The sequence below is a fragment of the Diadema setosum genome, chromosome 3, assembly GCF_964275005.1.
Source record: "Diadema setosum chromosome 3, eeDiaSeto1, whole genome shotgun sequence".
Lineage (NCBI taxonomy): Eukaryota > Metazoa > Echinodermata > Echinoidea > Diadematoida > Diadematidae > Diadema > Diadema setosum.
The window spans coordinates 14,294,476-14,308,872 of NC_092687.1; the positions used below are offsets into that span (position 1 = coordinate 14,294,476).

The following is a 14,397-nucleotide window of genomic DNA, read 5'->3' on the forward strand; positions in this document are numbered from 1 at the left end:
CAGGCCGGCGCGTGATGATCGAGACTTGGCCTTGGTGCGAGCCTTGCCAGATTTTCCTCGTCCAGACATGATTGGAGACGGAGAGACAAATGTGTTGACGTGATCTGAATGCTGATTCAACTGAGAGTGTGATCCCCGCCGATTGTTTCCGCACCCATTTATACCCCGCTCGGGGATCCAGCGGGTCAAGATCCTTTTGTTGACCGGTCGACCAATCAGCGTAGCCGGTGGCAGAAGTGGGCAGCTGCTACTGCTGCCAGTGCGGACACAAGCGCTGTTTGCTGCCCTCTTGCTGGCTAACTCGGCACAGTGTCTAGTAGTTCAATGCAGCTAGTTGTATCGCGGCGGCTGTCCATATATTATATTTCACAATAAAGCAATTGTGAATACACACTTTCAGTGTGTTGAATCAGCATTCAGATCACGTCAACACATTGGTAAAAAGGCTCCGAATTAACGTCACAATCTTTCTTTTTTTTTTCCTTTTCTTGACCATATAGTTTTACTTTTTCTTACCCCCTTCCCTTCACTCCTTCTGTCTCCCTATCTATCCCTCTCCCCTCTCTCTCTCTCTCCCTCTCTATCAAGCACCTTACAGACCCCTTCTCGTCTCAATTACATATGAATTGATTTGCTAGGTACATAATCACCGTAGACTGCGTTTCATTTGAAGGGGGGGGGGGGCAGATATCCCTACTTTACGTGCATTTCATTTATCTTTGTGGTTTTCTTGTTCTCATTTTTCATTTCCGTTCAACTACGTGTGCACTTTTAAATACATAAATATCTAACATCATCCAAGGCTCTACTTTTTAAAACTAAGAATAACAAACAGAATATTGTCCTGTATGAACCATGATATTCTTTCTTGATAATGTGGTGGCTCTGAAAAGAGCCGTTGTGTTGTGTGGTGCGACCACGGAGGACAGGCCTCTCTCTACGCCCTCTCTCCCCGGATGCGACGGGCCAGCTGAATGTCCTTGGGCATGATGGTAACCCGCTTGGCGTGGATGGCGCACAGGTTGGTGTCTTCGAACAGACCGACGAGATAAGCCTCGCTCGCTTCTTGGAGGGCCATGACAGCAGAACTTTGGAAGCGCAGCTCGGTCTTGAAATCCTGAGCAATCTCACGAACAAGTCGCTGGAAGGGGAGTTTGCGGATGAGAAGTTCGGTGCTCTTCTGGTAGCGGCGAATCTCACGAAGTGCGACTGTGCCGGGCCTATAGCGATGAGGTTTCTTCACTCCTCCGGTGGCGGGGGCACTCTTGCGAGCAGCCTTCGTAGCCAGTTGCTTGCGAGGAGCCTTGCCTCCAGTCGACTTGCGAGCCGTCTGCTTGGTGCGAGCCATGTTTTCTTCAGGTAACGAGTGGGGAGTTTTTTCGATGCGGAGTTGGGAAGAGAATGAAACCGCCGGACATCCAGCTCCCATTTTATATCGCGGACGATGGATCCCTAGACCCGGGACGGATCCAATCCGTGGCCTGTGATTGGTCAAGCAGTGATTTCCTTTGTCCGATCTGGGCGCACCAGCCCCGCAGCGGCGGCCCCCACCCGTCCCGTCCGCTATGGTTGGTCACGCCGCTCAACCTGTTCACGCCTTCCCGTAGATGGCGCCGTTGAGATACCAGCTCGCGAATTCAATGATTATTGCGGCGTATAATATACTGAAAACATCATTCCGAACGATTTTTTTCTGTATGCAGGCTGCTGTAACAGTGATATTATTACTATACGTGCATGATGGTATTTGGAATAGATTCATATAGCAACAGCTCGTTAAGAAGACGATTATATAAAGCGGTGTGGTAATTTAATACACTCTTTTACCCGAAAGGGAAGAGCTGGCTGATTGGAAGTTAATCTATATTGTGCGGGTCTTAAACATTAATCTGTAATATGTTTGCCTAATTTTACCATGTTTCAATCAGGTGGTGCTGTCAATAAACTAATTAAGGAATACATTAAGTGAACACGAGAAGCAAATATAAATAAGCATACAATGTGAAGTCACTATAAACAAGCGATGATTTGTATTTCTCTGGTGGGTAAAGTACTAGCTTTTCGATTCGTTATAATTAGGATATGATTAGGTTTTCATACAACAGTGGGATATTCTTTCTTGGTTATGTGGTGGCCCTGATAAGGGCCGTTTGAGATATAGGCGACTGTGGACATCTACTTGGATGTAGTGTACTTGGTGACAGCTTTGGTGCCCTCGCTGACGGCGTGCTTTGCCAGTTCTCCGGGGAGAAGGAGGCGCACTGCGGTCTGCACTTCACGGCTGCTGATGGTCGACTTCTTGTTGTACTGACCGAGACGTGCAGCTTCGGCGGCGATGCGTTCGAAAATGTCGTTGACGAAGCTGTTCATGATGGACATGGCGCGACTCGAAATTCCAGTATCTGGGTGGACTTGCTTCAGAACCTTGTAGATGTAGATGCCGTAGCTCTCCTTCCTCTTCCTACGCCTCTTCTTGTCGGCATTGGGCCGGGGAGCCTTGGCAGCTTTCTTGGAACCCTTCTTGGCAACTTGTCCGGATGGAGGAGCCATTGTGAGCGTTGACTAGAGACTAGGCGGATGCGAATTCGATGCAGCTTTGAAAGAGAAATGTTATGGTCAGCTGCCCCCTTTCCTCTTTTATACGCGTTCGGAGGATCCGCTCGCACAGTTCATGCAAATTAGATGAGGATTAGCAGAAGCATCGATTCAGGCGGGCGTGACGGCCCCGCCTGCCGGCCGGCCGGCCGCGGTGGTGGAATAACGGTTTCTGCCACAAGATGGCAGTAGACAGATTTTTGTCCAATTTTACCTTAATTTGTTCACGAATTGCGTGTAAAAATGAAAAACGTGAATAATATTCTCTGCAAATATTAAATCACCATTTACTTTTCTTTTCTTTTCTCTTTGTAATCAAACTAGATCTAGAAAATCTCCTGTAACTATATATATTCTGTTTCGTATCTCGCAAAAAAGCTGCTAACTTCCCTTATTCCTTTTGATTGCGTGTTAAGCTTACACATGTTATCTACCTTCGTCGCCGCTTGCTGACACGCTGAAGCTGAAATCTATTTGTAAATATTCATTTTGCGTTAGAAAAAAAAAAAAACATACCTTCTTGCATTCATATTTTGCTGATACTCTTCTTTTTTTACCTACTTGATTGATTGATTGATTGATTGATTGATTGACTGCTTGTTTCCCACTGCACAATACCAAAAGCCAATGTCAGACAGCAAGATATTGTCCAGACTTACCCACATTTTGTATTGAGGGTATTGAATCTGCGTAAAATTGGCTATATGCCAAATAGGGTATAGAATCTATCCTCTTTAGTGAGTTTAACTCAATATCAGGTGAAGCCAAACAATCTACTTGATTCATAATACAATGTAGTCAATAATTAGCAGGGTTTGTTTTGGTTTTTTTTGTGTGTGTGTGTTTTTTTTTTTTTGGTGGGTGTGTGTGTGTGTGCGTGTGTGTGTGTGTGTCTTTTTTATCTTCTGTTTTTTTTTTTTTTTTTTTCTGAATGATACTGTCTTGGTAGTATCTCCAAATTCCAGTCCATGTCCAGGCGTGGGGCGGCATGTGCATTGTGAGCTTCACAACTCTGAAATATCTGTGAGCAGAGGCAACAACTTCACCAAAGAAATGTGTAATGTTGTTGCTTTATACAACCCGCCCACTATGGGAGCAACAACTTTACCAAAAAGGCAACAACTTTACACATAAAGCAACAACTTTACAATTGTATGACAACAACTTTACAATTGTATGACAACAACTTTACTTATGAAAATAACGTCTCTCTTTTTCTTTCTCTCTCTCTCACTCTCTCTATTTGCAACTGGGGGCTGTGATCAGCGAATGGATGCCATAATTATTCTATTACCTTCAATTACAACCGGTAAACTCTGCAAAGCGTATAATGAGGGCGTTTTAAGAGCATTGCCACGAAACAGAAATCTGAACTTAAAAGATGTACGAACAGTGTGGTTATATAGATAGATAGATTGCGCATTGATTCAAACGTGCTACTTATGATGACGTTCCGTAATAAAGAAAAGGAAAGAGATGTGGAAACTTGTTTCATTAAGTGTATTCTTTCTTGATAATGTGGTGGCTCTGAAAAGAGCCGTTGTTTTGTGGTGCAGGAGGCCGTTAAATTCTAGCCGCCAAATCCGTAGAGTGTTCGTCCCTGCCTCTTCAATGCGTAGACGACGTCCATGGCAGTAACCGTCTTGCGTTTGGCATGCTCGCAGTATGTCACTGCATCGCGGATCACGTTCTCAAGGAAGACTTTCAGGACTCCGCGGGTTTCTTCGTAGATGAGGCCCGAGATTCGCTTCACGCCGCCCCTTCTTGCCAGACGACGGATGGCTGGCTTGGTGATGCCCTGGATGTTATCTCGAAGAACTTTGCGGTGCCGCTTTGCTCCTCCCTTTCCTAGTCCTTTGCCTCCTTTACCGCGTCCAGACATGATGGCGTGAGTTGATTGTGGTTTAGCTGATGAGAGATCCAAAAGCCGAATGATGACGCTCCCAATGACCGAACAGGGTTAAGTAACCGCTTTGCGGACATGGAGGGCGACGCCCCATTCTCCTACTGTCCGCCGCGGCCAGCCCACGATCCGCCTGCACGAGATCCGGCTGGATCGAGTGCGCCACCTCACGGCCGTTCGTTACGTTGACCAGACCAGCACCGCGAGTCGGACGGGCACTGTGTCACATCACATACATTACTCTGTCGCACATTACCTAAAGAAATGAACAAATACAATACACATATGATAATATTGACAGCATGAAGCTACATAGATATGGAGTGGCAGATATATACATATACATATACATATGTACACACACTCACACTCACATAATTTCGAGCTCGAAACGATTTTTCAGAGTAAAACTTCTCTCCCAAACGAAAACCATCACCCTCCCCCCCCCCGCTCGCATTCTGTTTAGCCTATTTTCGCTAGCTCTCACACAATTGTTTGCTCTTGAGTAACACATAAAACTCCTCAACTGTGCCTTCATCTACCATTTCTCTCCTTTTCAACATAAATTCACCAATATAGAATGATTTCTCTTTTTGTAAACTATTCCTTTCTATTTCCCCGTTTCGTGTATTTCCTTCTTTTTTTTTTTTCCTTTCTTTTCTCAGTGCATCATTCCATCGACTAGTTGATACTGCAACAATTATTCTTTCTTGGGTTTGTGGTGGCTCTTAAAAGAGCCGTTTGATTTTTGGTGTGAGGTGCAAATAAACTTATTTGGCACCCTTCTTGGCAGCAGGCTTCTTTGGTTTTGCCGCCTTGGATTTGGTCGTCGTCTTCTTCGCCACTTTCTTCGGGGTTGCCTTCTTGGATGGCTTCTTTGCTGCGGTCTTCTTCTTGGGCGTCTTCGTTTTCTCCGACTTGGTTGCTGTCTTCTTCGCCGGCTTCTTCTTTGTCGCCTTCTTCTTCTTCTCCTTCTTTTCTGCTGCAGCTTTGGCCTTCTTGGCGACCGCCTTCTCTTTCTTTGCGGCTGCCTTTGCCTTTGCCTTCTCGCGGTCAGCCTTGACCTTTGCCTTCTGCTTCTCTTTTCGTGCCTTCTCCGCCGCCTCTGCCTTTGCTGCCTTGACGTTCAGCTTGAAAGAGCCAGATGCCCCGACACCTTTCGTCTGAACCAGTGTCTCGTTGGCAACCCCTTTCCGCAGAGCTCGCTTGATGAAGATGGTCTGTCGGTCCATATCGCCTACTTTGTAGTTGGCTGCGATGTACTTCTTAATGGCCTGAAGCGATGATCCATTCCGCTCCTTCAGTGCGCCGATAGCAGCATTGACCATCACCTGGGTCGGTGGATGCTCGGGCGCTTTCTTCTTGGTCGTCTTCTTTGCTGCTTCCGAAGCCGCCATCACGATAACAATCGATGCGATACGTAGTGAGTCAGAGAGTAGTGGAACAAAACTAATGACTCGCAACCTTCGCACTGTCGTTTTATCAGCTCATTGCGTACCTCGAAGGAATCACCGGACATCTCGGGCATGGCGTCGTGCAGACGCTCTGCCTAATGTGCTTCCACATCTGTTCTCTGTTTCATATTACTTGATTTACTTTTCTGCTCCATTTGTTTTATCCACGTGTTTCCCTAAGGCAGCTGTTTTATATTACAACATGCCGAAAACTGCAACAATTTTAGACAGCAAACGCACAAACACTAGAGCATTAATGCAATCAAACACACAAACTTCCTACATACATGTGGCTGTGCTGTTCTTATGTTGTCGATAAATTACTCTTTTGTTTTAATACCTTCTTTTTAACCTCAGAACGGCCTCGCCTGACGATTTATCATCTGTGCATTTCATAAATTCATAAATTCTTCCGAAATTAACTTGGTACGTAACTCTTGCTTATTTTCATACTCTAGTCTATGCTTATTCTTTACTCCATATTCTCTCCTCATCTAATGGTATGTATTGCCACCTTACATATTTAGTCTTTATTCTTTAGTCTAGATATCCCTTATCCATTTTGTCTCCTTATATAATATCATGCATTGTCACCTTACATATTTATCATTATATTTCTTCCTTTCTCTACATTTCCTATATTTATGTGTGATTCAAGTAAGGATAATTAGAGAGAGAGAGAGAGAGAGAGAGAGAGAAAGGAAAAAAAAAGAAAAAGAAAAGAAAAGAAAAAAAAACCAGATATAGCGGAAATCTCAACACAACACAAAATAGCATGATGAATTGAATGTATTCTTTCTGGAAAATGTGGTGGCCCTGATAAGGGCCGTTTGGTTGAAAAGAGCCGCCGTGAAGTGTCTAACTGGACTTTGCAGTCTTCTTCGGCAGAAGCACAGCCTGGATGTTTGGCAGTACACCACCCTGAGCGATTGTCACGCCTCCCAGCAGCTTGTTCAGCTCTTCGTCGTTGCGAACGGCAAGTTGAAGATGTCGCGGGATGATCCTCGTCTTCTTGTTATCGCGTGCGGCGTTGCCGGCCAGCTCCAGAATCTCAGCGGTCAGGTACTCCAGAACAGCAGCTAGGTACACTGGTGCACCAGCGCCTACTCTCTGGGCGTAGTTGCCTTTACGAAGGAAGCGATGAACTCGGCCGACGGGGAACTGCAGGCCGGCGCGTGATGATCGAGACTTGGCCTTGGTGCGAGCCTTGCCAGATTTTCCTCGTCCAGACATGATTGGAGACGGAGAGACAAATGTGTTGACGTGATCTGAATGCTGATTCAACTGAGAGTGTGATCCCCGCCGATTGTTTCCGCACCCATTTATACCCCGCTCGGGGATCCAGCGGGTCAAGATCCTTTTGTTGACCGGTCGACCAATCAGCGTAGCCGGTGGCAGAAGTGGGCAGCTGCTACTGCTGCCAGTGCGGACACAAGCGCTGTTTGCTGCCCTCTTGCTGGCTAACTCGGCACAGTGTCTAGTAGTTCAATGCAGCTAGTTGTATCGCGGCGGCTGTCCATATATTATATTTCACAATAAAGCAATTGTGAATACACACTTTCAGTGTGTTGAATCAGCATTCAGATCACGTCAACACATTGGTAAAAAGGCTCCGAATTAACGTCACAATCTTTCTTTTTTTTTTTCCTTTTCTTGACCATATAGTTTTACTTTTTCTTACCCCCTTCCCTTCACTCCTTCTGTCTCCCTATCTATCCCTCTCCCCTCTCTCTCTCTCTCCCTCTCTATCAAGCACCTTACAGACCCCTTCTCGTCTCAATTACATATGAATTGATTTGCTAGGTACATAATCACCGTAGACTGCGTTTCATTTGAAGGGGGGGGGGGGCAGATATCCCTACTTTACGTGCATTTCATTTATCTTTGTGGTTTTCTTGTTCTCATTTTTCATTTCCGTTCAACTACGTGTGCACTTTTAAATACATAAATATCTAACATCATCCAAGGCTCTACTTTTTAAAACTAAGAATAACAAACAGAATATTGTCCTGTATGAACCATGATATTCTTTCTTGATAATGTGGTGGCTCTGAAAAGAGCCGTTGTGTTGTGTGGTGCGACCACGGAGGACAGGCCTCTCTCTACGCCCTCTCTCCCCGGATGCGACGGGCCAGCTGAATGTCCTTGGGCATGATGGTAACCCGCTTGGCGTGGATGGCGCACAGGTTGGTGTCTTCGAACAGACCGACGAGATAAGCCTCGCTCGCTTCTTGGAGGGCCATGACAGCAGAACTTTGGAAGCGCAGCTCGGTCTTGAAATCCTGAGCAATCTCACGAACAAGTCGCTGGAAGGGGAGTTTGCGGATGAGAAGTTCGGTGCTCTTCTGGTAGCGGCGAATCTCACGAAGTGCGACTGTGCCGGGCCTATAGCGATGAGGTTTCTTCACTCCTCCGGTGGCGGGGGCACTCTTGCGAGCAGCCTTCGTAGCCAGTTGCTTGCGAGGAGCCTTGCCTCCAGTCGACTTGCGAGCCGTCTGCTTGGTGCGAGCCATGTTTTCTTCAGGTAACGAGTGGGGAGTTTTTTCGATGCGGAGTTGGGAAGAGAATGAAACCGCCGGACATCCAGCTCCCATTTTATATCGCGGACGATGGATCCCTAGACCCGGGACGGATCCAATCCGTGGCCTGTGATTGGTCAAGCAGTGATTTCCTTTGTCCGATCTGGGCGCACCAGCCCCGCAGCGGCGGCCCCCACCCGTCCCGTCCGCTATGGTTGGTCACGCCGCTCAACCTGTTCACGCCTTCCCGTAGATGGCGCCGTTGAGATACCAGCTCGCGAATTCAATGATTATTGCGGCGTATAATATACTGAAAACATCATTCCGAACGATTTTTTTCTGTATGCAGGCTGCTGTAACAGTGATATTATTACTATACGTGCATGATGGTATTTGGAATAGATTCATATAGCAACAGCTCGTTAAGAAGACGATTATATAAAGCGGTGTGGTAATTTAATACACTCTTTTACCCGAAAGGGAAGAGCTGGCTGATTGGAAGTTAATCTATATTGTGCGGGTCTTAAACATTAATCTGTAATATGTTTGCCTAATTTTACCATGTTTCAATCAGGTGGTGCTGTCAATAAACTAATTAAGGAATACATTAAGTGAACACGAGAAGCAAATATAAATAAGCATACAATGTGAAGTCACTATAAACAAGCGATGATTTGTATTTCTCTGGTGGGTAAAGTACTAGCTTTTCGATTCGTTATAATTAGGATATGATTAGGTTTTCATACAACAGTGGGATATTCTTTCTTGGTTATGTGGTGGCCCTGATAAGGGCCGTTTGAGATATAGGCGACTGTGGACATCTACTTGGATGTAGTGTACTTGGTGACAGCTTTGGTGCCCTCGCTGACGGCGTGCTTTGCCAGTTCTCCGGGGAGAAGGAGGCGCACTGCGGTCTGCACTTCACGGCTGCTGATGGTCGACTTCTTGTTGTACTGACCGAGACGTGCAGCTTCGGCGGCGATGCGTTCGAAAATGTCGTTGACGAAGCTGTTCATGATGGACATGGCGCGACTCGAAATTCCAGTATCTGGGTGGACTTGCTTCAGAACCTTGTAGATGTAGATGCCGTAGCTCTCCTTCCTCTTCCTACGCCTCTTCTTGTCGGCATTGGGCCGGGGAGCCTTGGCAGCTTTCTTGGAACCCTTCTTGGCAACTTGTCCGGATGGAGGAGCCATTGTGAGCGTTGACTAGAGACTAGGCGGATGCGAATTCGATGCAGCTTTGAAAGAGAAATGTTATGGTCAGCTGCCCCCTTTCCTCTTTTATACGCGTTCGGAGGATCCGCTCGCACAGTTCATGCAAATTAGATGAGGATTAGCAGAAGCATCGATTCAGGCGGGCGTGACGGCCCCGCCTGCCGGCCGGCCGGCCGCGGTGGTGGAATAACGGTTTCTGCCACCAGATGGCAGTAGACAGATTTTTGTCCAATTTTACCTTAATTTGTTCACGAATTGCGTGTAAAAATGAAAAACGTGAATAATATTCTCTGCAAATATTAAATCACCATTTACTTTTCTTTTCTTTTCTCTTTGTAATCAAACTAGATCTAGAAAATCTCCTGTAACTATATATATTCTGTTTCGTATCTCGCAAAAAAGCTGCTAACTTCCCTTATTCCTTTTGATTGCGTGTTAAGCTTACACATGTTATCTACCTTCGTCGCCGCTTGCTGACACGCTGAAGCTGAAATCTATTTGTAAATATTCATTTTGCGTTAGAAAAAAAAAAAACATACCTTCTTGCATTCATATTTTGCTGATACTCTTCTTTTTTTACCTACTTGATTGATTGATTGATTGATTGATTGATTGACTGCTTGTTTCCCACTGCACAATACCAAAAGCCAATGTCAGACAGCAAGATATTGTCCAGACTTACCCACATTTTGTATTGAGGGTATTGAATCTGCGTAAAATTGGCTATATGCCAAATAGGGTATAGAATCTATCCTCTTTAGTGAGTTTAACTCAATATCAGGTGAAGCCAAACAATCTACTTGATTCATAATACAATGTAGTCAATAATTAGCAGGGTTTGTTTTGGTTTTTTTGTGTGTGTGTGTTTTTTTTTTGGTGGGTGTGTGTGTGTGCGTGTGTGTGTGTGTGTCTTTTTTTTTATCTTCTGTTTTTTTTTTTTTTTTTTTTCTGAATGATACTGTCTTGGTAGTATCTCCAAATTCCAGTCCATGTCCAGGCGTGGGGCGGCATGTGCATTGTGAGCTTCACAACTCTGAAATATCTGTGAGCAGAGGCAACAACTTCACCAAAGAAATGTGTAATGTTGTTGCTTTATACAACCCGCCCACTATGGGAGCAACAACTTTACCAAAAAGGCAACAACTTTACACATAAAGCAACAACTTTACAATTGTATGACAACAACTTTACAATTGTATGACAACAACTTTACTTATGAAAATAACGTCTCTCTTTTTCTTTCTCTCTCTCTCACTCTCTCTATTTGCAACTGGGGGCTGTGATCAGCGAATGGATGCCATAATTATTCTATTACCTTCAATTACAACCGGTAAACTCTGCAAAGCGTATAATGAGGGCGTTTTAAGAGCATTGCCACGAAACAGAAATCTGAACTTAAAAGATGTACGAACAGTGTGGTTATATAGATAGATAGATTGCGCATTGATTCAAACGTGCTACTTATGATGACGTTCCGTAATAAAGAAAAGGAAAGAGATGTGGAAACTTGTTTCATTAAGTGTATTCTTTCTTGATAATGTGGTGGCTCTGAAAAGAGCCGTTGTTTTGTGGTGCAGGAGGCCGTTAAATTCTAGCCGCCAAATCCGTAGAGTGTTCGTCCCTGCCTCTTCAACGCGTAGACGACGTCCATGGCAGTAACCGTCTTGCGTTTGGCATGCTCGCAGTATGTCACTGCATCGCGGATCACGTTCTCAAGGAAGACTTTCAGGACTCCGCGGGTTTCTTCGTAGATGAGGCCCGAGATTCGCTTCACGCCGCCCCTTCTTGCCAGACGACGGATGGCTGGCTTGGTGATGCCCTGGATGTTATCTCGAAGAACTTTGCGGTGCCGCTTTGCTCCTCCCTTTCCTAGTCCTTTGCCTCCTTTACCGCGTCCAGACATGATGGCGTGAGTTGATTGTGGTTTAGCTGATGAGAGATCCAAAAGCCGAATGATGACGCTCCCAATGACCGAACAGGGTTAAGTAACCGCTTTGCGGACATGGAGGGCGACGCCCCATTCTCCTACTGTCCGCCGCGGCCAGCCCACGATCCGCCTGCACGAGATCCGGCTGGATCGAGTGCGCCACCTCACGGCCGTTCGTTACGTTGACCAGACCAGCACCGCGAGTCGGACGGGCACTGTGTCACATCACATACATTACTCTGTCGCACATTACCTAAAGAAATGAACAAATACAATACACATATGATAATATTGACAGCATGAAGCTACATAGATATGGAGTGGCAGATATATACATATACATATACATATGTACACACACTCACACTCACATAATTTCGAGCTCGAAACGATTTTTCAGAGTAAAACTTCTCTCCCAAACGAAAACCATCACCCTCCCCCCCCCCCGCTCGCATTCTGTTTAGCCTATTTTCGCTAGCTCTCACACAATTGTTTGCTCTTGAGTAACACATAAAACTCCTCAACTGTGCCTTCATCTACCATTTCTCTCCTTTTCAACATAAATTCACCAATATAGAATGATTTCTCTTTTTGTAAACTATTCCTTTCTATTTCCCCGTTTCGTGTATTTCCTTCTTTTTTTTTTTTCCTTTCTTTTCTCAGTGCATCATTCCATCGACTAGTTGATACTGCAACAATTATTCTTTCTTGGGTTTGTGGTGGCTCTTAAAAGAGCCGTTTGATTTTTGGTGTGAGGTGCAAATAAACTTATTTGGCACCCTTCTTGGCAGCAGGCTTCTTTGGTTTTGCCGCCTTGGATTTGGTCGTCGTCTTCTTCGCCACTTTCTTCGGGGTTGCCTTCTTGGATGGCTTCTTTGCTGCGGTCTTCTTCTTGGGCGTCTTCGTTTTCTCCGACTTGGTTGCTGTCTTCTTCGCCGGCTTCTTCTTTGTCGCCTTCTTCTTCTTCTCCTTCTTTTCTGCTGCAGCTTTGGCCTTCTTGGCGACCGCCTTCTCTTTCTTTGCGGCTGCCTTTGCCTTTGCCTTCTCGCGGTCAGCCTTGACCTTTGCCTTCTGCTTCTCTTTTCGTGCCTTCTCCGCCGCCTCTGCCTTTGCTGCCTTGACGTTCAGCTTGAAAGAGCCAGATGCCCCGACACCTTTCGTCTGAACCAGTGTCTCGTTGGCAACCCCTTTCCGCAGAGCTCGCTTGATGAAGATGGTCTGTCGGTCCATATCGCCTACTTTGTAGTTGGCTGCGATGTACTTCTTAATGGCCTGAAGCGATGATCCATTCCGCTCCTTCAGTGCGCCGATAGCAGCATTGACCATCACCTGGGTCGGTGGATGCTCGGGCGCTTTCTTCTTGGTCGTCTTCTTTGCTGCTTCCGAAGCCGCCATCACGATAACAATCGATGCGATACGTAGTGAGTCAGAGAGTAGTGGAACAAAACTAATGACTCGCAACCTTCGCACTGTCGTTTTATCAGCTCATTGCGTACCTCGAAGGAATCACCGGACATCTCGGGCATGGCGTCGTGCAGACGCTCTGCCTAATGTGCTTCCACATCTGTTCTCTGTTTCATATTACTTGATTTACTTTTCTGCTCCATTTGTTTTATCCACGTGTTTCCCTAAGGCAGCTGTTTTATATTACAACATGCCGAAAACTGCAACAATTTTAGACAGCAAACGCACAAACACTAGAGCATTAATGCAATCAAACACACAAACTTCCTACATACATGTGGCTGTGCTGTTCTTATGTTGTCGATAAATTACTCTTTTGTTTTAATACCTTCTTTTTAACCTCAGAACGGCCTCGCCTGACGATTTATCATCTGTGCATTTCATAAATTCATAAATTCTTCCGAAATTAACTTGGTACGTAACTCTTGCTTATTTTCATACTCTAGTCTATGCTTATTCTTTACTCCATATTCTCTCCTCATCTAATGGTATGTATTGCCACCTTACATATTTAGTCTTTATTCTTTAGTCTAGATATCCCTTATCCATTTTGTCTCCTTATATAATATCATGCATTGTCACCTTACATATTTATCATTATATTTCTTCCTTTCTCTACATTTCCTATATTTATGTGTGATTCAAGTAAGGATAATTAGAGAGAGAGAGAGAGAGAGAGAGAGAGAAAGGAAAAAAAAAGAAAAAGAAAAGAAAAGAAAAAAAAAACCAGATATAGCGGAAATCTCAACACAACACAAAATAGCATGATGAATTGAATGTATTCTTTCTGGAAAATGTGGTGGCCCTGATAAGGGCCGTTTGGTTGAAAAGAGCCGCCGTGAAGTGTCTAACTGGACTTTGCAGTCTTCTTCGGCAGAAGCACAGCCTGGATGTTTGGCAGTACACCACCCTGAGCGATTGTCACGCCTCCCAGCAGCTTGTTCAGCTCTTCGTCGTTGCGAACGGCAAGTTGAAGATGTCGCGGGATGATCCTCGTCTTCTTGTTATCGCGTGCGGCGTTGCCGGCCAGCTCCAGAATCTCAGCGGTCAGGTACTCCAGAACAGCAGCTAGGTACACTGGTGCACCAGCGCCTACTCTCTGGGCGTAGTTGCCTTTACGAAGGAAGCGATGAACTCGGCCGACGGGGAACTGCAGGCCGGCGCGTGATGATCGAGACTTGGCCTTGGTGCGAGCCTTGCCAGATTTTCCTCGTCCAGACATGATTGGAGACGGAGAGACAAATGTGTTGACGTGATCTGAATGCTGATTCAACTGAGAGTGTGATCCCCGCCGATTGTTTCCGCACCCATTTATACC

At 45.5% G+C, this 14,397-nt stretch overlaps 2 protein-coding genes across 2 annotated transcripts; both read right to left on the reverse strand.

Moving 5' to 3' along the window:
- Positions 1-2,175: 2,175 nt before the first annotated feature.
- LOC140246593 (histone H2B.1, embryonic-like) lies at positions 2,176-2,550 on the reverse strand. The gene is made up of 2 exons (XM_072325934.1): positions 2,466-2,550; positions 2,176-2,402 (listed from the first exon to the last, which is right to left on the reverse strand). Exons 1-2 carry the CDS (start codon positions 2,548-2,550, stop codon positions 2,176-2,178), a joined length of 312 nt encoding a protein of 103 aa, XP_072182035.1.
- Positions 2,551-9,292: 6,742 nt separating this feature from the next.
- On the reverse strand, positions 9,293-9,667 carry LOC140246594 (histone H2B.1, embryonic-like). The gene is made up of 2 exons (XM_072325935.1): positions 9,583-9,667; positions 9,293-9,519 (listed from the first exon to the last, which is right to left on the reverse strand). The coding sequence occupies exons 1-2, from the start codon at positions 9,665-9,667 to the stop codon at positions 9,293-9,295; spliced, it is 312 nt and encodes a 103-aa protein (XP_072182036.1).
- Between the last annotated feature and the right edge of the window lie 4,730 nt (positions 9,668-14,397).